General features: G+C 37.5%; 1 protein-coding gene across 2 annotated transcripts in view; it reads right to left on the bottom strand.

Moving 5' to 3' along the window:
- The window catches only part of AASS (aminoadipate-semialdehyde synthase), a 188,894-nt gene that overhangs the window by 36,705 nt on the left and 134,249 nt on the right, over positions 1-17,940 (bottom strand). For both annotated transcript variants that reach the window (XM_053716671.1, XM_053716672.1), the window contains exons 17-19: positions 16,194-16,302; positions 8,116-8,256; positions 6,882-7,049 (exon numbers count right to left, since the gene is read on the bottom strand). In XM_053716671.1, coding sequence (XP_053572646.1) covers positions 6,882-7,049; positions 8,116-8,256; positions 16,194-16,302 — 418 coding nt within the window. The remainder of the gene's footprint in view (positions 1-6,881; positions 7,050-8,115; positions 8,257-16,193; positions 16,303-17,940) is intronic.

The following is a 17,940-nucleotide window of genomic DNA, read 5'->3' as shown; positions in this document are numbered from 1 at the left end:
CTGCTTAGGGATATATTATATTTTTCTGGGTTCGAATCCAAGTTGGGGGGCGGGATTTACAGCACCTTTGCAGATGCATATATTAATTATTATGTCTTTATGTAAAAACTTTTTTTTTAGTGAGGATTGATGAATATATATTTCTAATAAATAGCTTACAGTTACACTCCAACATGAGAGGAGTAAAAATTGCGCACGTAGATCATCACGGTAAGCGCAAATTAGTATATATTAAGTCTGGTGAGTGAGCACTGAAGTTTTATTGTACATGAAATGTTTTTTATGGATGTATTGAAATGTATTTAAAATCTATGAGAATTGTTAACCATACCTGCATAAACCAGAAATTTGTACAAAAATGAGTCCTCTAAAGAAACCAATCACAGCCAACTTGAATCCATATAAGGAAAGCAAATGGATGAAGAAATGACTCCTTGAAAAAGCACTTGTGGGGGAAACGTACGTCGGAGGTTTTACCTGTATTGAACAAAGCACGCAAGGCAGGACTTTTTAAGAGGCGGAATTGAGCTGATCTACAATCAGCTGAGAACGCCGATTTTCACACAGTGCTCTTTCAGTTGTAGATCGCATCGCATATGTACTGCTACTGGTTCCTAAATGCTGCCTGTGTGCTCAATATTGGCCTTTTTATGCTATATATTTTTTTATAAATGTTAATTTCTTGCATCCTGTGGTCTCCTGTTGCCAGTGGTGGAGTGGGATTCACCAAGGCGCAAATTACAGAGAGCTCAGTCAGTCGCTCTCTAGAGTGAGAGTACGGTCCTAAATATATATTACATATATCTCCTATCACAGAAATTCACTATTATTTTGAGGTTATCTGCAATTGAACATCTGGAGATTTGTGTAAATTCCAAGGACTATGTCGTTATTTAAATGTATTATAATTTCATATTACACATTTTTGTTTTTCAGTATATTTTATTTGTATTTATACTTTGTTGTAAGCGATAATCATTGTTTTGTCACAAGTAGAAATGTTGTTTTCTCTTACACTCTCAAAGTGACATATACAGTGTAGTAAGTGCTAAAGCAAGTCATAAAGGCAAAGCTGCCGGAAGTGCAGGTCGGATTCCTTCAACAGCTGCTTTTGAAGATGCAAATACTAATTAAATCTGGTTAACATGAGAAAAACCAGATGTAATAATTGTACCAAGCACAAGGTAAAGCTATAGCTCAAGTGATCTTTCACTTTAAAATGTGTAGCCTTGTTCTGTAGCACATAGGTCATTGGCACTCCAGAATGAATCTAGTTACCCAATTACAATTTTAAACTTTCTGTCTATTTCTAGACTCAGAATAAAAGACAATAAATCAATCAGTCTAGCAGCTACCAAATAATTAAGGGTTATAGCCATATCAAATCGGATTACGTGTTTGAATAAATAAAAGGAGCAAAATCCTTAGAAATAATTCTCTCAAAATTAACTCCATTAGAAAGAAACAAAGGGAAATGAAAAAGTGTCTTATCATTATAAGTAGAAGGATACGGAGTAACCAGGCCAGAAAGTTGTCTACATCCAGCCATGTAGTTTGTGTACAAGACAATTCTACAGTGAGTCTTATTTCATGATAGGCCAGTACCTCTGAATGACTAAATCAGCCCAGGAAAATAAATTCTATCACATTTTCAGGGGGTTTATTCCTGGACTGCCCTGAAAAGTCCTGCACATTTTGCAAATAAAACAAAAGTTTCGAAACCTAAACTTTTATTGCTCTGCAGATTTTTTGAAGGATCGCACTTATTTGTAAATATATACACAATGCATAGAAAAATACATGAACTTTTAGATTTCTTTAACAAATTTAAAGACAAAATACAATTAATGCATTTGTTCAAATAGATAACGTAAAACCAAATTGAAATCCCATGGATTGATAAGATGAAAAGATGCCTTCAACACGTTATAAAACATCCAGATCGGAAGCTGTCTTTTGGTGATAAAAAACTTAACGTTAACTAACCTTGGTCATCTGAGAACAAATAGACAAACCCATAACCACATCATCTTGAAAAAGATATGCGGAATTGACTGGAAATACCATGAGATATTGTTCACAAGTATTTTAAAATCTTGGAAATATGAAACATACACAGAGAGAAAATCAAACAACTAACCAAGTAACCAAAACTAAAACAAAGTGCAAAACCAAGCCCTTCGAGATCCCTGCTCCTAGCACAAATGGTTAACTAGCAGTTTTCACTTAAGATAAAATCTGTTGATGAACATCATCAGCAAGAGAAAATCTGCTAAAAAATACAATACAATGAAATGTCTAAAGTAGTGATTTTTCATTTCTGTCCTCAAGGAACATAAGTGAAGTATTTCCCTGTTTGGGCTCTTTAGTTATTCTATTGACATATCAGTATCACCTGCACACAAGAGAAATAATTCAAATCTGGGTCGTCAGGGTGCCTTGTGGACTGGATCCTATTCCAGAGATAAAAACAAAATTGCTATCTATGGCAAGAGTTTGATCTCTACCCATCTGATGAGAGCAATTCATGCACACGCCTCCCTCACAGGTGATGTAAGTCAATGTCATCAGACTAAATTTGCACACAGAAGGGAGTCCAAAGTCTTTCCGGTCAAAATGTAAAATATGAATTACATATATAAAAGGAAACATATTTGCAATATATATGCATTGGCAAACATGCTTCTAGTAAAAGTTATCACTGTTTTAGTGTTAACATTTTTCTCTGCACATGCACGTGAGGCATAGCTATTCTCAGTGCACCAGCATTATAAATAATGTAGCTGCTGATAACTTGTATTATGTCAGCTATTTACAAATTGAGTAAATACTAGATGGTACAAGCACCTTAGGCTTTCTGAGCAAGTGCTGTGTTTAAAATACTGGTGCACGGTGCATACTACACCAGAATATTTATTGTTTTAAAAAGATAGATAATCCCTTAACCCCTTAACGACTGAGGACGTGCAGGGTACGTCCTCAGAAAAAAGGCAGTTAATGCCTGAGAACGTACCCTGCACGTCCTCAGTGTGGAAAGCAGCTGGAAGCGATCCTGCTCGCTTCCAGCTGCTTTCCGGTTATTGCAGTGATGCCTCGATATGGAGGCATCCTGCAATAACCTTTTTAAGTAATCCGGTGCAGAGAGAGCCACTCTGTGGCCCTCTCTGCACCGGAGATCGGTGGCTACCTGAGTTGGTGGGTGGGAGCCGGACCGGGAGGCGGGTGGCGGCCATCGATGGCCCTGTGGAAGTGAAGGGGGGCGGGATCGTGGGCGGGGGTGGCTGGGGGCGCGCACGGGTGCACGGGAGGGTGGGGGCGGGCGCGTGCACGGGGAGGGAGCGGGTGGGAACCGCTACACTGCAGAAAATGTGCAAATAAAAAAGATTAAGTAAATCGAAAAATAAAATAATCAGCAAAGTGGTGGGGGTTTGTCTGTGGGTGGGGGGGGGGGGGGAAAGCTACACTACAGAAAAAAAAAAACAAAGAGAAAAAAAAACACTTTTTATTGTAAACTGGGTACTGGCAGACAGCTGCCAGTACCCAAGATGGCCTCCAATAAGGCAGAGGGGAGGGTTAGAGAGCAGTTTTGGGGGGGATCAGGGAGGTTGGGGGCTAAGGGGGGGATCCTACACAGTAGCATATGTAAATATGCTAAAAAAAAAATTCATTTTTTTTTTTTTAAAACCCTTTTATTTTAGTACTGGCAGACTTTCTGCCAGTACTTAAGATGGCGGGGACAATTGTGGGGTGGGGGAGGGAAGGGAGCTGTTTGGGAGGGATCAGGGGGTGGGATGTGTCAGATGGGAGGCTGATCTCTACACTAAAGCTAAAATTAACCCTGCAAGCTCACTACAAACTCCCTAATTAACCCTTTCACTGCTAGCCATAATACACGTGTGAGGCGCAACAGGATTTAGTGGCCTTCTAATTACCAGAAAGCAACGCCAAAGTCATATATGTCTGCTATTTCTGAACAAAGGGGATCCCAGACAAGCATTTACAACCATTTGTGCCATAATTGTACAAGCTGTTTGTAAATGATTTCAGTGAGAAACCTAAAATTGTGAAAAATTTTACGTTTTTTTTAATTTGATCGCATTTGGCGGTGAAATGGTGGCATGAAATATACCAAAATGTGCCTAGATCAATACTTGGGGTTGTCTACTACACTACACTAAAGCTAAAATTAACCCTACAAGCTCCCTAAAAGCTCCCTAATTAACCCCTTAACTGCTGGGCATGATACACTTGTGGTGCGCAGTGGCATTTAGCGGCCTTCTAATTACCAAAAAGCAACGCCAAAGCCATATATGTGTGCTATTTCTGAACAAAGGGGATCCCAGAGAAGAATTTACAACCATTTATGCCATAATTGCACAAGTTGTTTGTAAATAATTTCAGTGAGAAACCTAAAGTTTGTGAAAAAATTTGTGAAAAAGTGAACAATTTTTTGTATTTGATCGCATTTGGCGGTGAAATGGTGGCATGAAATATACCAAAATTGGCCTAGATCAATACTTTGGGATGTCTACTAAAAAAAAATATATAAATGTCAAGGGATATTCAGGTATTCCTGAAAGATATCAGTGTTCTAATGTGACTAGCGCTAATTTTGGAAAAAAATGGTTTGGAAATAGCAAAGTGCTACTTGTATTTATGGCCCTATAACTTGCAAAAAAAGCAAAGAACATGTAAACATTGGGTATTTCTAAACTCAGGACAAAATTTAGAAACTATTTAGCATGGGTGTTTTTTGGTGGTTTTAGATATGTAACAGATTTTGGGGGTCAAAGTTAGAAAAAGTGTGTTTTTTTCCATTTTTCCTCATATTTTATCATTTTTTTTATAGTAAATTATAAGATATGATGAAAATAATGGTATCTTTAGAAAGTCCATTTAATGGCGAGAAAAACGGTATATAATATGTGTGGGTACAGTAAATGAGTAAGAAGAAAATTACAGCTAAACACAAACACCGCAAAAATGTAAAAATAGCCTTGGTCCCAAACGGACAGAAAATGGAAAAGTGCTCTGGTCACTAAGGGGTTAATTACCCATTCCCCAGTTTTGCATAACTAACACAGTTATATTAATATACTTTTTACCTCTGTGATTACCTTGTATCTAATCCTCTGCAGACTGCCCCTTATTTCAGTTCTTTTGACAGACTTGCATTTTAGCCAATCAGTGCTGGCTCCTAGGTAACTCTACGTGCATGAGCACAGTGTTATCTATATGAAACACAAGAACTAACACACTGTAGTGGTGAAAAACTGTCAAAATGCCCTGAGCTAAGAGGCGGCCTTCAAGGGCTTAGAAATTAGCATATAAACCTCTTAGGTTTAGCTTTCAACTAAGAATACTAAGAGAACAAAGCAAAATTGGTAATAGAAGTAAATTGAAAAATTGTTTAAAATTACAAGCCCTATCTGAATAATGAAGGTTGGTTTGGACTAGATTGTCCCTTTAAATACACTTTTGAAACAGCTGTAGCTTTTATTAGAAGCATTTTTGCGAATACTTGTATATTACAAAAATGGGTCTATTCAAAATTTAAATGCATCCATGAGTATTCAAATTTTGGCTGTAATGTCCTTTATTAGGTAAACTACTACTCGAGCCCTTAGTTGATTCCATGTTGCACACCGTTCACACAGACTGGCATTCATGGAAATCTCAGTACAGTCATGTTGCAAAAAAACTCCTTATTGCAAGATACTTGTTACTGCCACCAACTGAGGGAGAACCTCATACAAGGGGGAAAATATAATATTTGTATTATGTGTGCAAAATTATAGTTTGAAAGGGCTGCACATTTACAATGATGTTATATGTATATAAGTGTACATAGATAGAGCAGTCACTAGTGCCAGCATATGCATGAGACCCATAGGATGCTATTAAATTATATTTTGCTTCATAAGGCCACTGACACTTTGCAGAATGGTGAACTGAATGTATTGTCCTTAGCTTTAAGCTATTTTGTTTTCCACTAAAGTCTTATTGGCTAGTCCCTTCTCAGGTATAGCCAGAACTCTCCTTCATTTGCTCCTGATAACATGACTTTTCTGGGTACATTCACGTTTCTGAAACACAGAAAATATAACTGGCTGGCTGTTATATCCTCCTAATCTTGAAGTTTTATATTCATTTTGGTGCCAGTAATAGTCAGGGATTTATGTAAATGACAGTTGCAAAAACCTACTTTTTAATTTACAAAGATCGTAGCAGCATGCAGCCCTTGAACACCACATATCCACCACGGCCCTATTGTCTACTCCAACAATTATTATATAGAGGTCATACCAGTGAATAAAAGATTAAGAACTTTTTGTGTAATGAATCTAAAAAAAATTAAACGAACAGTCAACACTAGAATTTTTGTTGTTTAAAAAGATAGATAATCCCTTTATTACCCTTCCCCAGTTTTGCATGACAGACAGTTATAATAATACAAATTTTACCTCTAATAACCTTGTATCTAAGCCTCTGCAGACTGCCCCCTTATTTCAGTTCACTTGACAGACATGCATTTTAATCAATCAGTGCTCACTCCTCTGTAAATTCACGTGCGTGAGCTCAATGTTATCTATGTGAAACACATGAACTAATGCACTCTAGTGGTGAAACACTGTCAAAATGCTTTCAGATTAGAGGCAGCCTTCAAGGTCTAAGAAATTAGCATATGAACCTTCTAGGTTTAGTTTTCAACTAAGAATACCAAGAGAACAAATCAAAATTGGCGATAAAAGTAAATTGGGAAGTTGTTTAAAATTACATGTCCTTTTTGAATCATGAAAGTTTTTTTTTGGACTTGACTGTCCTTTTAACGGTGCTAATAAAACAAGGATTAGTAGTAAATACAAGTCTTGTAACTTTACCTTATATCTCAAAGTTCCTCTCATTAATGTATGGGCTGACTGTATCCCATAGGGTTCTGCATACTTAGTGCTATCGCGGTTAGGAAAACCTTCTAAATTTAATCCAGGGAAGCAGTCCATAACAGTAACTGAATCAAGCAAAGACCCCCCTGCTTCAATATGAACAACCTACAAAAATAAAAATAAATAAAAAGGTGTTTTCTCAAACAAGACATTTAAATGGCAAATTCACACCAAATTCATTAAAATTTTGGTTTAACATGCATACCTAATTTTACCCAGAATTCTCTTGTGCATTGGTAACATTGTATATGAAGTATTTCTGGGAAAAAGCAAGCGGGGAATCTTGCCTAGATGTGCTAATTTCCTATGCGAATATTTACATTGATTTAATTTTGAGACATGGAGGATTTTAATTTCAGTTTTTATCTCCCCCCATAATTTTAATGAGTTTAACCATGAAAGTAGCTTTACCAATGCAGCAACCAGAAATCTATCTCCTACTGATGAGTTCCAAAAAGAACGAAACTGGCTGTCTAGTGAGTGATTTCTGGTTTGCTGCAATAATCCTGTTAAAAGGATCGCTGTGTTAAAACAGTATTTTGAAGCAAAAAACTGAGAATTTGCATATCTAATTTGCATATCTTACCCAGAATTTTCTTGTGCATTGGTAACATTGTATATTAAGTATTTCTGGGAAAAAGCAAGTGGGGAATCTTGCCTAGATGTGCTAATTTCCTATACAAATATTTACACTGAGATATATATATATATATATATATATATATATATATATATATATATATATATATATATACATACATATACATATATACATATATATACATACATACATATATATATACATACATACATACACACACAGTATATACATACATATACATACACACATTATATATATATATATATATATATATATATATATATATATATATATATATATATATATATATATATATATATATATATATATAAAATCCAGTGTTTGTGAATTCCAGGGCAACTTGCTTGTGAGGTTAGCTACAACATAATTGAGCTTTTCAAACTGTTTGAATTAGACTAGGAGAATAAAGAATTAGATAAAAGACAAAACAAAACATTAAATTATTTCCTTTAATTAACTTTATTTCCATGATTACTGTCCTATTTTTAAATCTGTTTAAATATGTACAAAGACAAGCAATGCTTTATTTATAGTAAATGGTTGATTTACCTCACTATTTTTCAAATATGTAGCAGGTTGCACCGTGTTGAAAAGAACAGCCAATGGGCTCCAGCTGAACTTATACCTCAGGGGGTTGTCAGAAAACTCAGGAGCTGGAATTCCTCCACAGAAAGATATATAAGATTCAATCTTAAAAAAAAAAAATAAACATTAGTAAAAATGATATGCCCTCACCACTGTTGATAAGCTTAAAACATTATATTAGGGAGATTGTTAAAGGGTTATAAACCTTATTAAAGCTAAATATAAAGGTTTTTACATTTCCATTAAAGGGGCACTGAACCCAATTTTTTTCTTTTGTGATTCAGATAGAGCATGCAATTTTAAACAACTTTCTAATTTACTCCTATTATCAATTTTTCTTCATTCTCTTGCTATCTGTATTTGAAAAAGAAAGCATCTAAGCTTTTTTTGGTTCAGGACTCTGCACAGCACTTTTTATTGGAAGATGAATTTATGCACCAATCAGCAAGGACAACTCAGGTTGTTCACCAAAAATGGGCCGGCATCTAAACGTAAATTCTTGTATTTCAAATAAAGATACCAAGATATTACATTCTTGCATTTCAAATAAAGATACCAAGAGAATGCAGAAATTTGATAATATGAGTACATTAGAAAGTTGCTTAAAATTTCATGCTCTATCTGAATCACAAAGAAAAAAAATTGGGTTCAGTGTCCCTTTAAGGAACAGTTTAAATTGTGAAATATCCAAAACGAAATAGAACGTCATAGCTAACGGCTGTTCTGAAGCCTTCTGTGCTGTCAGGACTTGATCGCGGTCTTAGGGGCGTTCCTAGGGTTGTAGGGACACCCCCCCAGACGCGATCCAATAATTGAAATCTCGCGATCGTGGTTTCAATTTGTCTACATCGGAACAGTTGTTTCCGATGTAGGCACTTTAGCCCTGACATGAAAGGGTTAAAATACATAGCCAATAACTTAAAATTATATATTAACTGCAATGCATCATTAGGAGCATTTGAACAAAAAACATTCAACAAAAAATAAACGCAAAATAAGTTTGTTATGCTGTCCTCTAAATTGCTCTTGATCATTTCTTAAGCCAATTTCCATTTCTTAAAGGGACATTAAACACTTTGAGATGGTAATATACAATGATAAACCATATGTATTAAAAAAAACTCAAAAAAACTGCAATATGCTTTCAAATAGATGCTGTATAGTTCTATTGCTACGCACAATAAACTAGTTGACTGTAGTCAATAAAACAGCACATAATTATAATAATAGTTATGAATATATGCAATTCACGTTTTAAGGAGGTCATATGGCCGCCTTCAATGTATAGCAGATTGGGGATACATTTATTGTATGAATATCATATGATTATATTTTTATTGTTATTGTGTATTTTATATATGCACTATGATGATATTGTGCTTTTAGCATTTAAAAGATGTTTTGAGACAATATTAACCTACTAGTTACTGATGTATTATCATGTATATTACTATTTTAGATGGGTAATGTTCGATGTCCAATGATACTTCTTTGTTTAAGGGCGTTGTCATTTACGGTTTTCCGATTGGGTAGAGGGCGGTACAAATAGAGCAAGGGGTTTTAATGATGTTTACAGCCTGATGAAACGGCTCTGTGTAGCTGAGAAACGCGTTGCTGTGTTTTACTTGTTTTTAAATTAACTTGATATAAGCTTTTACACCCTTGCTCTGTGTATTATAGCCGCCATTGATGGTGTTGAGTTGTTTGAGTAGTTATACCAATACGAGCGATTGCTGAACTTCTTTCACACACACCCTCTCTTCTGGCTCTGCTGATTCAACTACTATCTGAAGGCGTCGGGAGTTTGCTGCTTCCGATTGGAGAGACATACCAATGTGATTGGATCTCACACATTGCGGCTGAGTCTGTCGGGCGACTAAGAGGTCCCGGCCTGCTGTATTTGGCACTACGAGTGCCGCTTCATATGTGAGTTGGAAATTGTCTGATGTTTGAGTCCCTTTTACCTGACGATACTGTTCCATGTGGTGCCTCCTCTTCTGTTTTTACAGGATCCTCATCTGCACACTCTAGTGACCTATAACTGTCCCTAATTGGCCACAGCAGAGAAGGTAACCTAAATTTCAACATGGCAGTGCCCATTGTTTTAGAGACACTAAAACATTACACTTATGAAACTTTAAAAATACATCTACATGTTATTCTCAGACTAATCCTTTCTTTGAATGCTTAATTATATCTAGGATTTATTTAGTGTTTAATGTCCCTTTAATGACAGCACACATAATTAGGCAAAAGGCGCATTCTAAATACAGATAAAATGTATTCACAAACAAGCATCATATGCAAATTATCTGCCACAGAGTTGTTGTTTTTAAACCATATATCTATACTCAATTACAAAATATATTTTAGATATGATTGTGGGTCAGTTTGTATGAACATACCCAATTTTAAAGAGCTATTCATTAATGTAAAAAAAAAAAAAAATTATGCTTTGCTGATAAATTATTTTTCAAATCTGTATTAAATGTCGCCTTAAGAAAGTACATTTTAAAAGTTTGTGCATTATAAAATTGACTTGTTGAACCAGCTTCAGAGTTTAAAACATATGGGAAATTGATTAATTGGGTTTATTTTTGTGTATGTAATATCTGTTTCTGCTAATTAAAACGACACACCAATACAATGGTCTGAGCTTGTTAGGAGAGCATGCCTTCTTATCTTATCAGTCCTATTGTTTACATAAAGCCCTCCTTGTCTTATTTCCCACTGTTTACACAAAGACCAATATATAGGCTCTGAATCTAAGAAATAAATAAATCGCCGGTCAAGATGTTGTTTTCCAGTCCAACAGATGCAGGGGCAGCCCTCATGGAATTCTACAAAAAAGGGTCTGTCCCTGTGAGTGGTGAGATGTCTCCCATACAAATAATGAGCGCCCTCTGCTAGGTAAAAGTTTGCAATGGAGGGTGAAGTTCATAGGGGGAACGGACATGTTTTAAAACTTGAATATTACGCTTAATACAAATCAAATTATGCTATTTTCAGTGCACTGTACCTTAAATATGCTGTAGGTTTTCTTTTCAGAATAATTAGTGTCATGATACACTCATGAGGAGTAGTTAATGCCTGGATTAGCTGCCCAGCAGAGGTGGTATTATGATCTCCGCATTGCCAGGTTAATCTAAACTGCTCTTTCTTTGTGTAAAATCTGTATTTGTTAAAGAATGAAGTGGCCTAAAGACCCCTCTCTCTCCCCCATTCTCTTGGTACCTTGGTTTAGAAACTTGCATGGAATGTTTAATCGTAAATTATCACAAGGGCCGTGGTCTTGACAAGACAAGGGAGGCTGAGCTATAATTGTATGTAACAGAAAACTTATTCAGAACTTGCCTGGGACAGAAGTAGTAACAACTGAAGCAGGTTCTCACACAGACCTACTGGAAGCTTTATGAAAAGTATAGGTTTTGTGTTTATTGTGTCCCAATTTATTTTAAAGAACTGTATCTCTGCATGTATTGTTTATTTTTGTATGTCTTCTCATTTTATAAATTAGCACTAATTAACTTGTAGAAAATCTAATTCTGTCTTTGGACTCTAATATCTGAATTCACACTCTGTTGAGACAAGGTTAAAAAGGCACGTTACCTAATTGTTAATGGTGTGAGTTATTGGGTTTCCAAGGCACCCTTATTCAAAAATCTTGGTGGTGGCAGCAATTGTTAAACTGGGGTGGTGTAGGCAGGATTTGGGGGTTAATTTGGTGTCCCTTTAGGTCCTTTGTAGAGATAAAGGTAAGGGAATCAGTGGCTTAGTGCTATTACCCCATTCATACCCACACCCTCCCCATAGTGACGGTTGTGTGGAAAGGCTTAGTCGTCACAATTAGTGTTTTGAGTATTTTATTGTGTAACTTGCAAGAAAAATAAGTGAGAACTGTAGTGCAAAAATATTAATCGAATTTTGCTGGGATTTGAGAGAAAATGTCATATACGCCCATGGAATGCCCATTTTACGAAAAAACAACAATTACGCTTTGTAATTTGTACTTTTAAGTACAAATTGCTTGCTTTTCTTTGCACACTTAAAGCACGAGTTTACGTTGTGTATAGTTAATACGATTTATTCCTGTGCATTTTACGTTTGATAAAATACAATTTTTGTTGAACATATTTGTTACAAATTTTGAAGCACCTTAACAATACAATTTTTCCCTGTGTATTTTTGTGTGAATGGTTCAATTATTCATTTTGAAAGATTTTTAAATAACAAATTTTATTGTGCACTTTTAAAATATATGAATCTCCTCCCATACGAAAATGTAGTATACGACTCTTAGCAAGACAACCTGTTTTCAGTGGATTTATAATTCCACAAGGGAAATAGGACTGGCGAACATTCTTATAGAATCTTACCAGCCCAGGGATCTTTTTAGAATTGGGGCCTTACAAAGAACAATGGACAGCCCCCCCTCGGCGAACATGATTTCAGCTTAACCTTCTTGTTTACATGTTTTTTCTATAGCCAGTACTTAAAGTGATGGTGAATTTCAGACTTTTAGAATGTTTTAATGAAAAATATATTAGTGTACAAGCAAAAACAGAATTTATGTTTACCTGATAAATTTCTTTCTCCTACGGTGTGTCCGGTCCACGGCTTCATCCTTACTTGTGGGATATTCTCATTCCCTACAGGAAATGGCAAAGAGAGCACAACAGCAGAGCTGTCCATATAGCTCCCCCTCTAGCTCCGCCCCCCAGTCATTCGACCGACGGTCAGGAGAAAAAGGAGAACCATAGGGTGCAGTGGTGACTGTAGTGTATAAAAAACTAAAATTATAAACCTGACTAAAAGCCAGGGCGGGCCGTGGACCGGACACACCGTAGGAGAAAGACATTTATCAGGTAAACATAAATTCTGTTTTCTCCTACATTGGTGTGTCCGGTCCACGGCTTCATCCTTACTTGTGGGAACCAATACCAAAGCTTTAGGACACGGATGAAGGGAGGGAACAAGTCAGGTAACCTAAACGGAAGGCACCACTGCTTGTAAAACCTTTCTCCCAAAAATAGCCTCCGAAGAAGCATAAGTATCGAATTTGTAAAATTTGGCAAAAGTATGCAGAAAAGAGCACGTCGCTGCCTTACAGATCTGTTCAACAGAAGCCTCGTTCTTGAAGGCCCATGTGGAAGCCACAGCTCTAGTAGAATGAGCAGTAATTCGTTCAGGAGGCTGCCGTCCGGCAGTCTCATAAGCCAATCGGATGATGCTTTTTAACCAGAAGGAAAGAGAGGTAGCAGTAGCTTTCTGACCTCTCCTCTTACCAGAATAGACGACAAACAATGAAGATGTCTGTCTAAAATCTTTTGTTGCTTCTAAATAGAATTTTAAAGCACGAACCACATCTAGATTGTGTAACAAGCGTTCCTTTTTAGAAACTGGATTAGGACACAGAGAAGGAACAACTATCTCCTGGTTAATATTCCTATTGGAAACCACTTTTGGAAGAAAACCAGGTTTTGTACGAAAAACATCCTTATCTGTATGGAACACCAGATAGGGTGAATTACACTGCAAAGCAGACAATTCAGAAACTCTTCTAGCAGAAGAAATAGCAACCAAAAACAAAACTTTCCAAGATAGTAACTTAATATCTATGGAATGTAAAGGTTCAAACGGAACCCCTTGAAGAACAGAAAGAACTAGATTTAGACTCCATGGAAGAGCCACAGGTCTGTAGACAGGCTTGATTCTGACCAATGCCTGTACGAACGCCTGAACATCTGGCACAGCTGCCAGACGTTTATGTAACAAGACAGACAGAGAAGATATCTGTCCCTTTAAAGAACTAGCTGACAGACCTTTCTCCAAACCTTCTTGGAGAAAGGAAAGAATCCTTGGAATTCTAATTTTACTCCATGAGTAACCCTTGGATTCGCACCAATAGAGATATTTCTGCCATATCTTATGGTAAATTCTCCTGGTTACAGGCTTTCTAGCCTGGACCAGAGTATCTATAACTGATTCCGAAAACCCACGCTTAGATAGAATCAAGCGTTCAATCTCCAAGCAGTCAGCTGCAGAGAAACTAGGTTTGGATGTTGGAATGGGCCTTGCACTAGAAGGTCCTGTCTCAATGGTAGCTTCCATGGTGGAACCGATGACAAATTCACCAGGTCTGCATACCAAGTCCTGCGTGGCCACGCAGGAGCTATTAGAATCACCGAAGCCTTCTCCTGTTTGATCCTGGCTACTAGCCTGGGGAGTAGAGGAAACGGTGGAAAGACATACGCTAGATTGAATGACCAAGGCGCCACCAATGCATCCACCAATGTCGCCTTGGGATCCCTGGACCTGGACCCGTAGCGTGGAACTTTGGAGTTCTGACAAGACGCCATCAGATCCAGATCTGGAATGCCCCATAGTTGAAATAGCTGGGCAAATACCTCCGGGTGAAGTTCCCACTCCCCCGGATGGAAAGTCTGACGACTCAAATAATCCGCCTCCCAGTTGTCTACTCCTGGGATGTGAATTGCAGATAGATGGCAGGAGTGATCCTCCGCCCATTTGATGATCTTGGATACTTCTCTCATCGCCAGGGAACTCTTCGTTCCTCCCTGATGATTGATGTACGCTACAGTTGTCATGTTGTCCAACTGAAATCTTATGAACTTGGCCTTCGCTAGTTGAGGCCAAGCCAGGAGCGTATTGAATATCGCTCATAGTTCCAAAATGTTTATCGGGAGAAGAGATTCTTCCCGAGACCATAGACCCTGAGCTTTCAGGGAGTCCCACACCGCGCCCCAGCCTAGGAGACTGGCGTCGGTCGTGACAATGATCCACTCTGGTCTGCGGAAACTCATTCCCTGCGACAGGTGATCCTGAGCCAACCACCAGAGAAGCGAGTCTCTGGTTTCCTGGTCCATCTGTATCTGGGGAGACAAGTCTGCATAATCCCCATTCCATTGCTTGAGCATGCACAATTGCAGTGGTCTTAGATTAATTCTGGCAAATGGGACAATGTCCATTGCCGCCACCATTAGACCTATAACCTCCATGCACTGCGCCACAGACGGCTGAGCAATGACATGAAGAACTCGACAAGCTTTTGAGAGTTTTGACTTCCTGACCTCCGTCAGAAAGATTTTCATTTCTGCCGAATCTATTATTGTTCCCAGGAAGGGAACCCTTGTGACCGGGGACAGAGAACTTTTTTCTACGTTCACCTTCCACCCGTGAGACCTTAGAAAGGCTAGAACAATATCCGTGTGAGCCTTGGCTCTGGGAAGAGACCACGCCTGTATTAAGATGTCATCTAGGTAAGGTGCTACTGCAATGCCCCGTGGTCTTAGTACCGCTAAAAGTGACCCTAGCACCTTTGTGAAAATTCTTGGAGCGGTGGCCAACCCGAAGGGAAGGGCCACAAACTGGTAATGCTTGTCCAGAAAGGCGAATCTTAGGAACTGATGGTGATTTTTGTGGATTGGAATATGCAGGTATGCATCCTTTAGGTCCACAGTAGTCATATATTGACCTTCCTGGATCATAGGCAGAATTGTTCGAATTGTTTCCATCTTGAATGATGGAACTCTGAGAAATTTGTTTAGGATATTTAAGTCCAGAATTGGCCTGAACATTCCCTCCTTTTTGGGAACTACAAACAGGTTTGAGTAAAAACCCAGTCCTTGTTCTGCTTTTGGAACTGGGTGAATCACTCCCATTTTGATAAGGTCTTCTACGCAATGTAAGAATGCCTGTTTCTTTGTCTGGTCTGAAGACAAGCGAGAAAGATGAAACCTTCCCTTTGGTGGAAGGTCCTTGAATTCTAGGAGATAATAAAAAGGTGAAGGGCAATTGTATTCGTTAATACACTCCAGCAGATAAAATAGATCATAGGGAATACATTAAAGGGGACAAAAAAAATTAAGCACACTATCCCTTTAGTAAAGACAGATAATGTGTTTGCACAGTGAATATCTGCAATAGATTATTGTGCATGACTAGCTTCATTTTCTGTACAGGCAAGACAAATCAGGCCACTATTTATATGTGACAGAACAGGTGATGCTGATCATACAAACCTTTGCTCCCACTTCTTTAGCCCTGTCAAAGCATTCCATGGCCAACATGTGATCAAGACCTGGATCTAATCCCATTTCACCAACAATTGTAATCCCAGCTTCCTCTGCACTGAAATAAAGTGCAAACAAAGTAAAAATACTATGTTATATGTTGCTAAAATTAAATGTTATTCCAAAGCTGCTCAATAGCATTTTAAGCAATAAATTACATATTGTGATTGCATTAAAGGGACAGTCTAGTCAAAATGAAACGTTCATGATTTAGATAGAGCATGTGGTTTTAAACAACTTTCCAATATACTTTTATTAAAATTAGCTTTTTCTCTTGATATTCTTTGTTGAAAGCTAAACCTAGGTAGGCACAAACTAATTTATAAACTTTTAAAAAAAACACCTCTTATCTCAGTGCATTTTGACAGTTTTCACAGCTAGACAGTGGTAGTTCATGTGTGATATATATATATATATATATATATGACATTGTGCTCACTCCAGTTGAGTTGAGTTATTCAAGAGTCAGTACTGATTGGCTAAACTGCAAGTCTGTCAAAAGAACTGAGATAAGGGGGCAGTCTGCAGAGGCTTAGATACAATGTATTCACAGAGGTTAAAAAAAGTGTAATAATATAACCGTGTTGATTGTGCAAAACTGGGGAATGGGTAATAAGAAGGTATTATTTATGTTATTTATCTTTCTTAAACAATATAAATTGTGGAGTAGACGGTCCCTTTAAGAAAGTTAAGCCTTTTAGTCCTGTTAAAGTGCATCACAAATAAAACAGAAAAAAATACATTATAGCCACAGTGAAATGTCAGGGAATATGTGGTAATGTTTATGTATTACTAATTAATAAGCAAACCGGTTCCATATTGCTGAACCTATAACATATGGTGTCTGTCACATTACAGTCTTAACCATGTTTATCTCAAAAAGTAACAAATGAATCTGAAGAGTTTACAAAAAAAGCAACTGCTGCCCATAACAGCTGCAAACACAAAACTCCATATTTTTTTTACAATTTTATTAGTGTTCACTTAAAATGTATGCAAAAGGGCCAATGCTGCTGGTGATATTTAATGGGATTCGTGCATGAATTAATTTGATAAAGTCTAAATATATTTAGGAATGCTAAGAGATTCCCTCCTGGGAAGCCACTTCTAGTGACATAATGGGCTCGATTTATCAAGCCCTTCGTCTGCCTACAACTGCAGGTTCTCACAAGAGAACCTGCAGTCAGTATTTATCAAGCAGCGGTTATCAGACTGCTGCTTCCTAGACTCTTCTCCACCTCTTAGGTGGAGAATTTCAATCTCCCCGGTCTCGTCTGACTGGGGAGATTGACAGCTCCTGCTCGCGCATGATTGGCTGTGTGCAGGATTGCATATGTACGCCCCTGTCCGCCCCAGCTTGATAAATCGAGCTCAATGTGTTACTAAAGATCCCATCCTAATCTCTAGCATAATAGAAAGGGATGGCTCATGTAGGTTTATGCTGAAGATTAAAATTGGGGACTGAGACACATCAGAGAAATAAATAAGTGATTGGTGTGTTTCTTCTTTATTGAACAATCAAATGGTTTGTTTAGCAGGAACCAGAAGCAGTGACTAAATGGTACTTATGAATGATTGCTACCTCCAGCTAAAGCTATGGACTATATATGAATGACTGTTCCCTCCAGCTAAAGCTATGGACTATATATATGAATGACTGCTCCCTCCAGCTAAAGCTATGGACTATATATGAATG

The sequence above is a fragment of the Bombina bombina genome, chromosome 6 (assembly GCF_027579735.1).
Source record: "Bombina bombina isolate aBomBom1 chromosome 6, aBomBom1.pri, whole genome shotgun sequence".
Taxonomy (NCBI): Eukaryota; Metazoa; Chordata; class Amphibia; order Anura; family Bombinatoridae; genus Bombina; species Bombina bombina.
The sequence above is the reverse complement of the archived record's forward strand: the minus strand, read 5'-3'. Positions and strand labels throughout refer to the sequence as shown.